The sequence below is a fragment of the Haliaeetus albicilla genome, chromosome 18 (genome assembly GCF_947461875.1).
Source record: "Haliaeetus albicilla chromosome 18, bHalAlb1.1, whole genome shotgun sequence".
Classification (NCBI taxonomy): domain Eukaryota; kingdom Metazoa; phylum Chordata; class Aves; order Accipitriformes; family Accipitridae; genus Haliaeetus; species Haliaeetus albicilla.
The window spans coordinates 1,925,252-1,940,317 of record NC_091500.1 but is presented as its reverse complement, the minus strand read 5'-3'; the positions used below and the strand labels follow the sequence as shown (position 1 = coordinate 1,940,317).

At 55.1% G+C, this 15,066-nt stretch overlaps 1 protein-coding gene across 2 annotated transcripts; it reads left to right on the top strand.

Annotated features, from left to right (window-relative positions):
• Window positions 1-3,077: 3,077 nt before the first annotated feature.
• Window positions 3,078-13,438, top strand: PNOC (prepronociceptin). Of its 2 annotated transcripts, none has more exons than XM_069805498.1 (4): window positions 3,078-3,246; window positions 7,003-7,139; window positions 10,698-11,133; window positions 12,119-13,438. In XM_069805498.1, exons 2-4 carry the CDS (start codon window positions 7,020-7,022, stop codon window positions 12,166-12,168), a joined length of 606 nt encoding a protein of 201 aa, XP_069661599.1. In that variant the 5' UTR covers window positions 3,078-3,246; window positions 7,003-7,019; the 3' UTR covers window positions 12,169-13,438. The 2 variants fall into 2 exon arrangements, with proteins under 2 accessions (XP_069661599.1, XP_069661600.1); XM_069805499.1 differs by having other exon boundaries at window positions 3,081-3,246; window positions 10,698-11,204.
• Window positions 13,439-15,066: the final 1,628 nt, after the last annotated feature.

The window sequence follows — 15,066 nt, the reverse complement described above, 5'->3', positions numbered from 1 at the left end:
TGAAAAGCGGTTTATTTTCCCACCCGGTGAATTGAATCAGCTCCAGCTCAGCTGCAATATTACCCGCAGCACCCATCGCCTCAAAGCTGATGGAGCCGGAGGGTACCCCCCACTCTCCTGGTCCCCATGGCTTGGCAAAGAGCTGCTTTTCCACCCCCCCCCCGCCTTTAAATTTGGGGTTCGCTGCCTGCCCGCACCCCTGCTCAGAGCATCTGCCTCCTGCTCGGTGCAAGCAGGTCTCCGGGCAACCCTCAGCATCCTCGGCAGGGCTGCCAGCGGTCCCCACGTGTGGCCCAGAGCCAGGCACCTTGGTTAAGGTTTATCGACAGCGAAGGATGCAAACGGGTTCCCGTCGTGCCCGGCAAGTCCTGGCCTGTCGCCCAGCAGGACCCGGCGGCTGCGGTGTTCGGTGGCTGTGCAAGCCCCAGCTCGGTGAGGAGATGTAGGATACTGGCCCCGCACCCCTGCCCGGCCCCGAGCTGCTTGTAGGGGCACAGAAATGGCTTGAGCCTTCATCACGCTCATCCTCACCCCGCTGGGGCAGAGCTCAAAGCCCCCCATCATTGCTGGTGGGAGTAAATCAGCAGCATCGGTCTGTACCCCACCGTTGGCATTTATCAACCCCAAAGGGCGACGAAGCCCTTTAAACTGCTGCTTCATCTTATTAAAGCATCTCACCGAGGCTGCCTGTGAGCAGGATGCGGCCCTGGCATCAAGCACCTGATTCTTGAAAAGCTCCTGGAAAAATCACCTCCTGGGCAGTGGTACCCGAGCTGGGGCCGGGAGAGGAGGTGATGCTCAGGGGGGAGTTTTTCTTGATGGAGGGGACTGCTGCCCTATAAATGCCCAGAGTTAATTCGGAAAATAATCAGGCAGCGTCCAAAAGTGAAGATGGGATGCATCATGCAGGCTTGGGTATGTCCTCGGCCCCTCCGGCTGCGGCATTTAAGGGATTTACAAGACCAGGGGAACAACACAACTTCCCAGCTCCCGAGTTTTCCAGCTCCTGTGTCCTCTAGGCAGCTTTTGAATCCTCTCCATGTTTCCCTTGCGCCAGATCCCATCTGCTTTATGTCCTCTTTCTGAAAAGGATCGTTGCTTTTCGCTGCTAATTGCCTGTCACTTCGAATCCTCCTGCTCCGCCTCACCGGGGATGCTCTTCCACCCCCCGAACCGCAGAGGAGAGGGCTTGGTCGGACCCAACTTTGAAACAGAAATGGCCAAAAACCTGATAAAAAAATACACATCTGTATTTTCTATCCTAATTTTACAAGGGGTGAATCATCCCCTGATCCTGAACCCGTTCCCTCCCCAGTACTGCCAATGGGAGTTTAGCTGCTGGTACCCACACGGACCTGGAAAAACCTGGAAACGCTGCAAAAATGGGTATTTCTCCTGCCTAGCATGCTGGCTTTGGGCACCTTGGCTGTCAATCATTCCCCCCCCCCCCCGTTAATTAGCAAGAATGTAAACGACGTCACCCCGATGTCATTTGCTGCCTCCTGCTCCTGCCAGCTCAACAGCATCATCATCACTGGCTCAAACAAGGGGCCGTGGAGGCAATCCCCTTCGGCCAGGTTAGGGGAGAAAAGGCTACAGCACTTCAATAAACGCCAAGAAATTAATATTTTGGGAGGCTGCGGAGGTTACGGCAGCCCCAAGAGCCTCTGAAATTACCCCAGGAGAGGACAAAAGAAGCACAAAGCCTTCTCACTCCGGCTTGGCTGCTGTTCGGCTTTGCATAAGAGCTAGGGAATATGTCCTTAATGGAAAAACAAGTGGTTAAGGAAAGACTGAAGCAGAATATATATATATTTTTAAAAAAATAAAATAAATATAAAATATATATATCTATTAAAAAAAAATTCAGCATCCCTATCCCAGCACTTGCCCAGGAGTGTGATGGGGAACCGCTTCGCCCCAGGCTGCCCGTGCACAGCGTTGCTCACCAGCCCTATTTTCCCCTAAAACACCCAAAATCCAGGCTCATGTCTTGCCCCTAGCACTGGGCATGTCCCCTCCAACCACTCCTATGATGCCATTTCACTGCTTTTTTGACATTTTCATCAATTTTTAGATTTTTTTTCATGCCTGCCCAAGCACCGGCACATACGAGGTCTCACCCGGGGGCATTAAATGCAACTATTTAATAGCTGTAGCTGAATCAAAAGGCGTTTCGCTCCCATCTCCAGCCCTTCCCAGGGAGTCGTTACAAGAAATTACCAAGATAGGATCGCAGCGCCGCAGCAGATTTTATTATTTAATTGCCAAGGTGGGGCAGGGAGAGATGCCTGGGGGGGTCCTGGCTCCGCGCTGGTGCCGGCGGGGATGAACGTTACCGCTGCAGGTCACCTAAATGGAGAAAAAAATAGGGTGATGCTAGTTTGCAGGAGAAACCATTGAAGGTCGAGACAAATTTGGCCTTTCCAAACCAAAGGCAGCATCTATCCCCGATGCCGGCGTGGCCAAATCCGGCTCTCCGCTTCGTGAGGGGCCGGCACGCGGCTGCGTCTGGCTCGCCGGGCGTTTCCATCAGCCGTGAAATGTAAAGTTGGAATTTTCTGCTCCCCCCCTCCACCATCCGCCGAGCCCAAAATCAATTATTCCCACCCGCACGCTTGCCATCGATGCACGACGCGCTCGGTAGCCGCGTGGTATTGCCGCAGCCGTGCCGGAACGGGTTGGTAACGGGGGTTGGGGACCCCCCCGCTTCGCCTCATTCCGGGCTCTGAGAGGGGGAAAAGAGCCCCCTGAGAAGGGCTGGGAGCTGCCCTGGGGGGTGCGGGGGTGTTTTCGGGGCTCACCCTGCTGCTGCTGCCTTCGGGTCCTTGTAACCCCCCCCAGGTCTGGAGCAGGGGACATCGGGGCTCCTGAGGAATGGCTTCACCCCCCCACACCTCCATCCCAACCCCACCATCCCCGGGATGCTGGGAGACACCGCGCCTTTGGATAACCACGAGGCCGGCATCCCTCACCTCTTACGGGGCTGCCCCCCCAGATTTGGGGAGGAGGAAAGGGTGAGGGATGCAGGAGGAGGCGGCGGGGGGAAGGATGCACATCCCTGGTCCCCAGCTGCCGGCTGGCGCATCCCTCCACCGGCAGCCCCCGGGGGTGGGCTCAGCGACGCACGTGTTCGGGGAGGGAGGTGTGGGGACGCGTGTGTACACCGTCTATATATACCACCGTGGCACAGGCGCCGGAGGAGTCACAGATCAGAGGAGCCGGCAGCCGACAGCACACCCGCAGGTAGGAAATCCGCTTTAATTTTCCATCCTAGGGGGGCTTGGTTGGGTTTTGTTTTTTTTGAGTCCGAGGATGGTCCGTCCGGCTTCGATTCACAAATAGATATTCCCCTCCCTGCTAAGGGTTAAATGAAATATCTTCCCAGAGGGAGAAATCCATCCCCTCTATCCCAAGAGAGGAAAAGTTTCGGCTTCACCAGCCAGCCCCAAAAATCAATCAGAGTGGAGCCGGAGGGATGCAACAAGAGTCGGCACGGGCCGCCTGTCCGAGGCCGGGGGGAAGCCCACAGCGTGATGGTGGGTTCCTCCGGGATGGGTAGGATTTTTTAGGGGATTTTTTTGGGAGCTACCGCACCGCGACTTTCCCCATTCAGTATTTCTGCCCCTTTTTCTTCTAGCCAGGACTTCACTAGGGTCGCCATGGGATGCTGCGGGAGATGCCCAGCTTGCGAGCAATCCCTTTTTCCCTCCCCAAAAGCACAAAAAAAGAGGAAAATGGGGGGGGGATTGTTGCTTTTTTTTTTTTTTTAGTCTCCCCCAAAAAGCAGGAATGAATGGCTGAGACATGGGAACACAGGGAGAAATGTTCTTCCCGAGATTTTTTACCTCTAAACAGCCTTTCTCAGTCTCTCGAGCCTACATCTGTGTTTATAGTCGCGCCGCGGCGTCTAATTTTGGCCAATTATGGCCAATTACCTGATTGAAGGGGATCGACAAAAGGAAACGCTTATTTTTCTGATGAGCGCTGGGCATCTGTAGCCAACCCCCCCCCCCCAAATCCCTCCGGTTCTCCCTAAAATCCCCCCAAAACTGCCGGCACAAAGCCGTGCGGCATTGCCAGGGTTTGGGGGAGCCTGGGAAGTGTTTTAGCCGGTGCCAGTGGGGGACACTGTTGGACAATATTGCGCTTTTTTGACTGGAAAAAGCTTCGACTGCTTCCATGCTGGCTCCCAGCTGAGCCGGATCCTGCCCGGTCGCATCCCTCTTGCCCTCTGGATCAGGCCTTGGCTTTGGGCAGTGGGTGAATTAGGGAAAAAAATGAATTGAGGTTAGTTTTGCTCAGGGCGTGGTAAGCAAGGAGCTCCTGAACGTGTTCCTCACGTGGCGGGACTAATCCTGAGCCGGGAAAGTGAGAGCATCGCTGCGTTTAAACCCTTGCGACGGTGTTCGGGGAAGGACGGCGGCGATCCCGCTGCCGGGATAATCCCTGCTTTTAGCATCTCCCATGGGAAGAGGGGATGGAGTATCCTTGGGGAAAGGCAGGGAGCATCTCCCCAGCGCTGCCCGTGAGCTCCCAACCCAAATCGCATCAAATCAAGCGAATAAAACCCATCTCGGCAAGCACCTGCTTCCCCTTCCACCTCTTCTCCTTGCGTTATTCACGTCCCACGTCCTTCCCGCTGCCCCCCGAATCAGCCCTTTTATATGACTGCATCTCCCACATCATCCCACCCGGAGCAATAAATAAAAGCCGCTTGTCCTGATGGATAACCAGACCCCGCCATTATCTGAACTGCAGGCTGGATTTCTAGAAAAACCTCTTTTTTCCCCCCCAAATATTAATGAGGGTAATTCAACTGAATTGAAAACTCCAGAGGATGCAGCCTTGGGGCATCCCGTAGCAGCAAGCGGGAGGGGGGGTCCCAAAGCTGTTTGACGGGATGGAGTGGCTGTATCCTGACACACAGCCCCCCCACCCTGGGATGGACAGGTTTATTTTTTGGGGAGGAAGAGGAAGGTTCGTGCCCAGGAGCAGCCTCGGTGTCCGAGGAGCCACGGGAGTGGCTGTGGTATGATCCCAGGGCTGTCACATCCTTTGCTGGGGTTGATGGCATCCCCAGACACGAAGGCAGTGGGACTGGCTGCTGCATCCCTTGGGAAATAGGGCCTAGGTTCAGTTTTGCCGGAGGAAAAAAACAGGGAAAAATACGAAAAAACAGGGAAAAATACAAAAAAAACAGGAAAAATAGGGAAAAAAGGGGGGGAAATGTTGAAAAATGGGAAAAAATGGGAAAAAAAATGGTGAAAAGGGGGACAAAATGGGAAAAAGGCATCCCGCTTTTTCTCATGGGTCTGTGGCTGCAAAACTCGGAAAGGGGCTTCTTGCCATCACCACCCCACAGCCCTGCCACCCGCCCTCACCCTAAACACCCAAGGGCAGAAGCAAGAAAAAAATCTACGGCACTCAGTCCCTTCCCTTTTAATGGGTTGATTTAACTGCGGGGGGGGGCATTGATGCACGAAGTGGGGCGTTGTTTCCCTCTTTCCCACCCCTGCCCCGGCCGGTGATGCTGGCAGGGTACCGCATCCCGCCTGCCTGATAGCATCTTTCAATTAACTGGGAAGAAAAGCCGAGCCGTAATCTCGGAGCCTCCTCCGCAGCCAGATGTGACCTGCTTTTCCCAGGACATTGGACTTGATGTCTCTTGGGGATGTGGGGACAGGGCTGGGGGGTGGGTTGCAGCCCCTTTCCCGGCTCCGCTGAACCCCATTTTGGGGCTGAGAGATTTTTCGGGGGTATTTGCCCTCTCCCAGGAGCTTTCTGTCAAGCCTCTGACTCACACCGCCAGCCTGTTTTAATGAGACTCCACGAAGATTAAGCCTTAATTCCTGCTCCTTATCAGCTTCCCCTCGTACCCTCCAGCAAATGACAACCGAGAGCCGCCGGGCTCTGTGTCACCACCCGGCTGGCAGGGATGAGAGGTGACCGTGATGCTGGTCGGGGACCCCTGCGGATGCTCTGCCTCCGTTGCAAGGACTGGGGGTGTCCCTCCACCTTGGTGGGGTAGGAAATAAATGGGGACCCCCTGCCCAGGTGCTCAACCTCCCCCCCCCAAAAGTGGCCTGAAATGCTGCTGGAGCAACACGCAGGTTGCAAAGCCACCGTCACTGCGGTCTTCCTCGCCCCCGAGCATCCCAGTACGGGGGTTTCTGGATGCTACCAAGCGTAGTATCAACTTCCACATCCTTGTCCTGCTCCTCTCCATCACCTCCATCTCATCCCCTCACTGGTTTATAAACCTGACCCCATGCAGCACCGGGACCCACTCCCAAGGACCATGGGAGTGTCAGAACCCTTTTCCTGGGATGAGGGAGTAGGGAGTAAAAATCGGGAGGACCAACCCTCCTGTTTGCAGACGGCCATGGGGTTGTGTCATGACAAATCGCCAGAATTGGGAGGGAAGCACATGGCCTTCGTCATGTCACTTAATCGCCACCTGCCACTGATGTCAGCAAAGCCAGATGGGACACAGCGGGCTCTTTGGGAATTGGCTTTGTGGCTCCATGCCGGGCAGGCTCAGATCCTGGCAATCCCTGCTGGCAGCAATGGCTGAACCCTCCCAAGATAGAGACAGGATTGGCAGCACCCCAAAAACAGCCAGGAGGGGAAACCGGAGTGGGACATCCTCACCCGGCTCCGGTGATACTCGGATAAGGAGCGTCCTGCTCAGGGGACAGCCGGGGACGTGCTGCCTCGACACGTCCACCTGCTAAAATAAGCCCCAGCTGGGACTTGTGCCATGAGATAGCCTGGAAAAAATTAAGCCGGGACACGCCGGATCTGTTTTGGACATGAGGAGGCAGCCGCGCTCCTTTTCCTAAAGGATAATTTTGGCAGGGAGACTGGGAACACGTGTGTCTGGGGCGGGGGGGCGGGAGGGAGGATGGGCTGAGAACGGGCACATTTCGGTGCAGGTGCAGGGCTCGGCAGTGCCGGTGCCGTCCCGGCTTGACGGGTTTTCTCTCTCCTGCGCCGTAGCTGCTGCCGGTGCCGCCATGAGGGCTGTGCTCTGGGACCTGCTGCTGCTCTGCCTCTTCGCCCGGGCACGGGGCGACTGCCGGGGGGACTGCCTGCGCTGCGACCGCCACCTCTACCGGGACAGCTTTGACGTCCTCGTAAGTTCCCTCTGCCTGCTGGATTGTCCCCCACCACGGGCAGCACCCACGGGGGTAGCACCTGTGGGTGCTGCGCCAACTGCATCCCCCTGTACTGGGTGGGCACCCTCCTCCCTGCACCAGGGCTGGGGTTTGGGTTCGGGGGGGGGCTTTGGCTGCTGGTCAGCATGGAGCCTCAAGGGGAAGATGTCACTTGCTGTCACTGTCCCTCCTCCTTGGGCACCCCCCAGGGACGCCATCGAACGAGGTGGTCCTGAGGGAGGATGCAGACCCCAAATCAGCTGCTGGGAGTGATGGGGACAAGGCTGTGACAGCCCAAGGAGGGTCTCAAGACCCTGAGCATCCCCAGCTTTCCTGCCCCCATGGCTTGTGGCATCACTCTCCCCACTTACGCCAACCCCGGAACCCCCTAGACCCCCACCCCATCCTCCAAGGAGCCACCAAAATCCCCCTCTGAGCCCCATCAGGATGGGGCCAGCTTTGCAGATGGCCACTGAGATGTGGAGTTTCAGGGGATCAGGGCATCCCACAGCCCCTCTTCCCTCTTGATTTGCCTCCAACACTAGATGGGAAGAGCCATGAAATGGACTTTTGGGCTTTTTCCAGCCCCTAATCCTGGCCAGCAGCATTTCTTTCCCTCCCGTTTACCCTCTGCCCCAGGGGCATTATCCATCTCCTCCCCCCGCACCCGCTCACCTATTTATTAGCGATGATAAATCCTGGCAGGTTGAGGTGTCCACCCGAAAGGAGCCGGCAGCTCGAGAAGCTCCCAGGGCTGGGAAATGTCCCCCCAAAACCAGGGGGGACCAGAGACTTCCTGGGCTCTTGGAGATGCAGGAACCACCCCAGTGCCAACCCCTTGCTGGCAAAGCCTTCTGCAATCGCATGTTGCTGCCACCAGATTTTGGGGTGCGATCACCCTGGTTTTGCCCCAAAATGTTGTTTTGCAGTCTGAAGGCAACAGCGTCTCTGCAGGGCCCTCCCCTTCCTGCCTGGTCCTGCTTCTGGAGCTGCGTTTTGCTCTGTCTTCCCCGGCCAGCAAGACGGAGAGGAGATGGGATGGTTGGTGGCTCATGGGTCCCGTGCAAGGCTGTATCTCAAAGCGAGAGTGGTTTGAACCAGGAGTAGAGGAACCCGGGGTCTTTCCAGACTCAGTTTCAGCTGGAAGAAGCATCGTGGTGGGATTTGATACAACCCTCCACCATTTCCAAAGCAACAGCCAAGGAAGTCCCATCAGCGATGTGGCTGATCCATCCTTCAGAGGTAGAAATAGGAGATCCCCCTGAAGTTACAGGCATGCCTGCACCAGCATGGCAGCTGCCAGCACAGGACAGGGACCAGCTGACGGAGCTGGTCTTCAAGATGTGGATGAATCACCTACATCCTGGTCCCCAGAGTCATCTAGGGATGGTGCAAACTCACAGCAGCACCGTTAATGCCAACCAAAGATAGGAAGAAGCCTCCCCAGGTAATTTCGGCACTGGATGTGGAGGAGCATCGGCTGGTGTTTGCTGAGAACTCCCAAAACACTGCGAGCAGAAGCCATTTCCATGTGAATTAAGACCACAGCATGGTGGCCAAGGAACCTGGGATGTTCATGGTGCTGTTTTGTGGATGAGTGATAGGACCACTGATGGTCTTCAGCCTGACGTCTGGGGTAATTCCTCCTGAAGCTTATTAGCTAGTGCTCATCAGAGCTGTTACCTGCATGTGACCCACCACCGTTCATCTCCAACGCAGGGCACTGCCAGGACACTGTCCATCAGCCATACACCCTGCCAAAGCCTCGGAGATCCCGGGACAGGATCTTGGCTCGGCAGAGGATACCCCCGGTGTCTCTGCAAGGACCCTCGTAGGTGTCCCGGCATACAAGACCCTCGTCACCACCTCACTTTGGGACAACTATTTTTCTTTTGTCTTTTTGTCTGAAGAGCCTGGCTGCCCTCGGGGATGGAAATAGCCAGTTGCTGCAGAGCCACGTGCTTGAGCTGCAGCCCCGAGACACCACATTGGGACTTGCAGCACCTCTCACCTGGCGAAGTTAATGAACCTGTGGCGAAGAAGGTCTTTGCAAGGGTTTTGGTCTTGCAGACAGCCTGTGGCAATGAGACACGCCAATGTGCTTCAACATGGGCTCCCCCAGTTGGTGTTAAGCATTTAAAAGAGCCCGCCATGAAGATAATGCTGGGATGGAGACACTCCAAGGTGAGGGAAGACAGCCCTTCCCTTCTGGGCTCTCCAGCCCCGGTTTATTTGGGCATTTATTTAGTTTGGTTCTTCTACAATATCCTCCTGGATGGTTTCCCCTGGGTGCTGGTTTTGGTGGCACCAGCCCACTTGGGGCTCTCACCCCACAGCAGTGCTGGGTCTGTGTCCTGCCTTGGTGGACAAGGCCTCTTGGAAAGGGACGAGACGCAAACGTGGTGGGATGCACCCATGGGTGCTGAGGAAGCCTGATGGCACCTCTTGATGAGGCTGCTCTTGGTGGCCTTTGAAGGGACATGACAATCGGGGTGAGTTCCTGAGGGCTGGGAGGGATAGATGTCACACTTGTCTTCGAGGAAAGCATGAAGGAAGATGTGGGAAGCTACGGGCTGGTCAGCTTCACCTCAGTCCTTGGGGAGGTGGTGGAGCACGTCATCCTGCAAAGCATTTCCAAACATGTGAAGGACAAGAAGGTCATCGGGAGCAGCCAGCATGGATTTATGAAGGGGAAATCGTGCTTGACCAGCCTGATTGCTTCCTGCAGTGAGACAACCAGCTCATCTTGACTTTCATCAGACTTTGACGTTGTCTCCCATGACATCCTCGTAGACAAGCTGCTGAAGCACAGGGTAGATAAATGGGCAGTGAGGTGGACTGAAACCCGGAGGACCTTGACATCTTCATTAATGACCGGAACGATGTGGCAGACGCACCCTCAGCAATTAGCAGATGATGCAGAGTTGGGAGGCGTGGATGGCAGACTGCAGGGTCGTGCTGCCATCCAGAGGAACCTCGCCAGGCTGGAGAAATGGGCTGGTAGGAACGTCACAAAGTTCAACAAGTCCTGCCCCTGGGGAGGAGCAACCCCAGGCACCAGGACATGCCATGGGCACATGCCAGAGGTCCCTTCCCACCTCCGCCGTCCCGTGACTCGATGATTTTTTTGGGCTCACGTCCAGCTGAAGGACCCAGCAGCGCAGAGCATGGGGTGGTGGGATGGAAGCGTGGATGTCAACGGCGAAATGTGGAGCATGTCCAGCGTGAAGCAGAACCTGTCTAGGGAGGGTCGGGAGAGGGATGCTGAGCAGCTGCCATGGCTCCCCAGCATCTCCACCACCGCCTCTGGTTGCCCAGGGATGGGTTTTGGGAGGGGACACCTCACCAAATGAGGCCAGGCAAGGGCTGATGAGCTGCCGGCACCTTTCCGTGAGCGTCTTCCAACACGCATGGCTGGACGTGGGGTAATGCTGGGCTGCCTGGCATTTGGGGTACACCACCCGGCACTGCCCGGTGTCCCGCAGTCCCCGGAGGACCAAATCCCATCTGACGTCCATCCCTGTGTCTCCCACGCAGGTCTGCATCCTGGAGTGTGAAGGCGAAGCCGTGCCGCGGGCCACTTGGGAGCTGTGCGCCGCCGCTGCCGGCCGAGCTGCCCCACGGCCCCGTGACCTCCAGGATGCCGGCGATCCCTGGCACGGTGCGGTGCCGGCGGCGCCGGCGGTGCCGGTGAGCCCGCTGCAGGTAAGCGAGCTGCTGCGGCGCCGGGAAGACGAAGACGAAGGCGTCGAACCGGCGCCGGACGCCTTCCCGCAGCCACCCGAGGACATTTCCCGACGACTCGGCGGTTTCCCGCGGGGGACGCGCGGCTTGTGGCCGGCGCCGACGGCCAGGGGGGTGCAGAAGCGATACGGGGGCTTCATCGGGGTCCGCAAGTCGGCGAGGAAGTGGAACAACCAGAAGAGGTTTAGCGAGTTCCTGAAGCAGTACCTGGGCATGTCGCCCCGCTCCAGTGAGTACGACATTGCCGGCGGCATCAGCGAGCACAACGAGATCTAACGGAGACCCGCGCCACCCGGCTAGGTCCGCCATGGCCAAAAAAGTCAACCCTCTACCCCTCTACACCACATGTCCATAGGTGCAAATTAAAAAAAGGGGGCCAAAAAAAAAAGAAATAATTTGGAAATGGCTTGAAAAGGTTGAATTGGAGACCGGGGAGGGATGCTGAGGGCGGCTCGTCGGCATCTCGGCATCCGGAGGGTGCTCGGGGAAAGGCCCTTTGCTGTCAGCCTCCCCCCGCCCTGCCAGGGAGGATGGGCAAAAGGGTTTTGTCCTCAGCTCCAAATAGGTCTGAAGGATGGTTCAGCTGCCCCCAAAAAGCAGGAAAAAAAAAACCCTAAAAAAAAGTAGAAAATCTAAAAATAAAACCATTTTAAAAATTGAAAAATTAAAATAAATCTCAAAATCTGAAACAAAAATTTAAAAATTACAATAAAGTGGAAGCTTTTCCTTTTAGAAATTAAGTAATTCCTCCCAGAACACTCCAGCTTCATATTGCCAAATTGAGCAGCAGGTTAACCCCGCGCTGCCGCTCCCCAGGGACCCGCTTGTCCCCCCCCCACTGCCACCACCGGCTCCACGCCGGGATGCTCGGAGCCCCCAGTCCCTCAACCCTGCAGCTGCTGAGACCACCCATCCCCACCCCCCTTCCCACCCCAAATTTACAATTTGGGAGAATTTTAAAATTTTTTCCCCTTTTTTTTGGTTCTTTTTCCTTTTTTTCCCCTCCGGGTGGCATCTCCCTAAATTAGGGGATGCACCCCGAGTCCCGCAGCCCCTGGGAGAGAGCCCCCCCTGCTCCCTCCGCTCTCGGCTCAGCTGCTTTTTTTTTTTTTCTCCTTTTTTTTTCTCCTTTTTTTTGTTCTCTTCTTTTTTTCTCTTCTTTTTTTTTTTTTCCTTTCTTTTCTCTATTTTTTTTTATTTTTATTTTTTTATAGCGTTCCGGCACCGCATCCCAGCACCTTCCGCCAGGCACAGGCAAAATTAACCCTGCTCCTGTCCACCCCAGCAGCCTCCATCCTCTCTCTGACGGACCCCAAAGCGCTTCAGACTTGCACACGTTCAGAAATCACTTTGCTCTTCACGCACTAAGCCAGATTTAAACCAGGACCTGACGAATTTCGGCCTCCGCCGGCGACGGGAGCGAGATGCTGTGGGGAGGGAGGGGGAGGAGAGGACCGCGGGGGAGCGGGGAGAAATTTAAACAAAACAAGGAAAAAAGGGATTTTTGAAAAAAAAAAAAAATTTGGATTTTTGGAGTTGGGTTGGTTTTTTTTTTTGGTGGGTCGGCCACTGGGAACAAGCCACCTTGGATCTGGCAGAAAATCAGCCCCCACCCCACATTCCCAGTGCCTTCCCCGGCAGCGCTCGGCATCCCCCGGCCGTGGCTTTCGCCTTCCCACAGGATTTATTTCCAACTTTTCGGATGGGGGATGCCGAGGGGTCACGTCCCACCGTGGCTTCGTCCCCGCCTGCCCGACCCCGATGGCCACCACAGTGGCCAGCTCCCACCCCAGCGCCCAGAAACCACCTGGAAATGTTTAATTTTTTGATTTTTTTTCCCTTTTTTGAAATTTTTCCTTTTTAAAGTGTTTTCCTCAAAGTTTTGTAAAGCCTCCGGGGTTGACTTCTTTGCTCAGCAATACAAACCATGCGCGCGTGTTTTCGTTGTGTCCCTGTCTGTCCCCTTGCCCCGCTGGCATGCATCGCGTCCCAGTCCCCGTGCCGGGATGCAGTTTTTTCCTTGTCGCTCCCAGGAGGATAATTGGAGCCAGTTGATTCTCCTGCCTAATTTGCTACCCAAAAAGCATATCCCAGGAGCGACTTCGCTCCCTGCAGCACTGCCCTTCACTGTTTGTAAAAAAAAAAAAATAAAAAAATTATAATATAATAACCCCTACGGAAAAAAAAAGAAAAAAAAATAATTCCAAGATCTTGTTCTTTTTAATTGTTTCATACAAAGATTTCTCCATTAAACTTGTACATAGCAAAAGGATTAATAAATTAGTTTACTGTTTCTACGATATTATTGCGACTGGCGACCGTCACTTGGGTCAACACTTGCAGAGCAGGTCCCTGCTGCCCCCCCCACCATGGGGGAATAGAATCACCCCGCTCAGCTGGGAAAGGGTTTTAGGGAGGGGGGAAAGGGAGATTTTTGTAAATTTACATTATTTCCAGAGTGGGGGCTTTTCAGGTTGTAGAAATCCCCCCTCATGTGGGGCGGTGCTGTTGCTCACATGCCCCGCAGCCAAAAATGGGATGGATTGGGGGAGGTTATTTGGGGGCAAAAAAGGGGGATTTAAGTAAGAAGGGGAATTTCTCCTTGGCTCCATCACACCCCTTTTCCGTAGGGATAACGAAGGCGCCTGCACCCGCAGCCCCCAGCATCCCCAGGGGAGGCCCCAGCCCAGCTGGAAATTTGGGGGTTCACCCCTCCTAGGAGCGCCCCGGATTTGGGGAGAGGACCAGCATCGCAGCCCAAGTGCGAGGGCACTATTTTTAGCATTGCCATAGAAACGGTGCTGGCGGCCAAGGGGTAGGAATGCTCAGTGGCCATCCCGCGGGCTGGCCCCAGTGTCCCCAGTTGGGTCCCAGTTTGCAAACTAGGTTAAAAATGGGCTCCGGCTGACGAACCAGCTGCAGGCAGAGGGGTGACTTCTGCTGCCTTTTTTGGCCAGGGGTTGGCAATTAAAAAAATTAATTGGGGGAAGACTTTGGCCAGCAGGAGAGTTTGCTTTGCCCACGGCACGTTGGGACCCGAGGTCCCCGAGCTCCTGTGTGGGACGGGTCAGGGTCAGGTACGGGGCCAGCCATAACCCCTCAAAAATGGTAGGAATCTCACCAATTTGGTGTTCCCGGGATGCAATTTTTAATAGTGTAGTTTTTTCCTACCTGCTCTCCTTTCCCTGCCGTGTCCCTGTTTGGCTCCCTCTGCCCTCCATCTCTTTCCCCTCTCCTCTCCCCTTTTTTTCCTTTTCCAGTTCCTCTTTCACCTCAACATGCATTAAAACAAAACAAAAAATGTATAAAATCATCCAGTTTTTTTGCATCAAAGGGCAACTTCTCAGCTTGACGTTTGACTTGCGGCAAGAGAGGGCTCCGGGTCACAAGACCTTAGAGTCTCCCACCGAAGGACATTGATTAAAAACCCGCCAGGTTTAGTATGTATTAACCCCTCCCTGCAGCTTCCAGGCTAAAAAAATGATGGATTTGGGGGGGTGGGGTAAAAATCCAAAAAAAAAAAAAAAAAAAAAAGGATGAGCACCATTAGCTGCTGATGGAGGGAGCAGCACTGCCATCGCAGCTCCTAGCACCGGGCAGACACTGCTATCTAGTGGTGCCAGAAACTGCTGGGACACACACACACACACACACATCATCTCAGGGTCGATGCCCCCACTCTGTCCCAGGGGAGACGGGGTCCCGCGGGGGTCCCTGGGGGACAGGGAAGCAGCCCTGAGACATGGGCTACAAGGACAAGGCAGAGCCAGCTACCAGGCAACTTTTCTTTTTATTTCTTATAAAATATATTTCATATTGCTGCTGTAAAAATTACATTTCACATTTTTAACTTTTTTTTTTTAACAATAAAAATAATACTTGGAAGACAGCTGAGAAAAGCTCCAACAAGACAGAAAATTCACTTGATACGGCATCGTCCCCGCTCAGCCGAGCAGCCGGTGGCCCCACGGGGGCACGGCCGTGGTGACAAGTGTCCCCAACCCCTTCTCTGCTCCCCCCGACCCCCCCCACCATGACACCTCCAGGAATGACGGCAACGGGGCATCGAGTGACAGCGTGGGGTCACCCTGCGCTAAACTGACTCGCTTCGCCTTTCGGGGTCCCCACCGGCAGCGGGGTGGGCAGAGTGTCCCGGCTGGAA

What these genes read in the sequence shown, in the direction of transcription:
- PNOC (XM_069805498.1), top strand. Translation starts at nt 7,020, where the DNA reads ATGAGGGCTGTGCTCTGGGACCTGCTGCTGCTCTGCCTCTTCGCCCGG. An exon ending in GGGACAGCTTTGACGTCCTC is followed by an intron (nt 7,140 to 10,697) that starts GTAAGTTCCCTC and finishes TCTCCCACGCAG; the next exon opens with GTCTGCATCCTGGAGTGTGA. An exon ending in GGGCATGTCGCCCCGCTCCA is followed by an intron (nt 11,134 to 12,118) that starts GTGAGTACGACA and finishes ATTTTTTTATAG; the next exon opens with CGTTCCGGCACCGCATCCCA.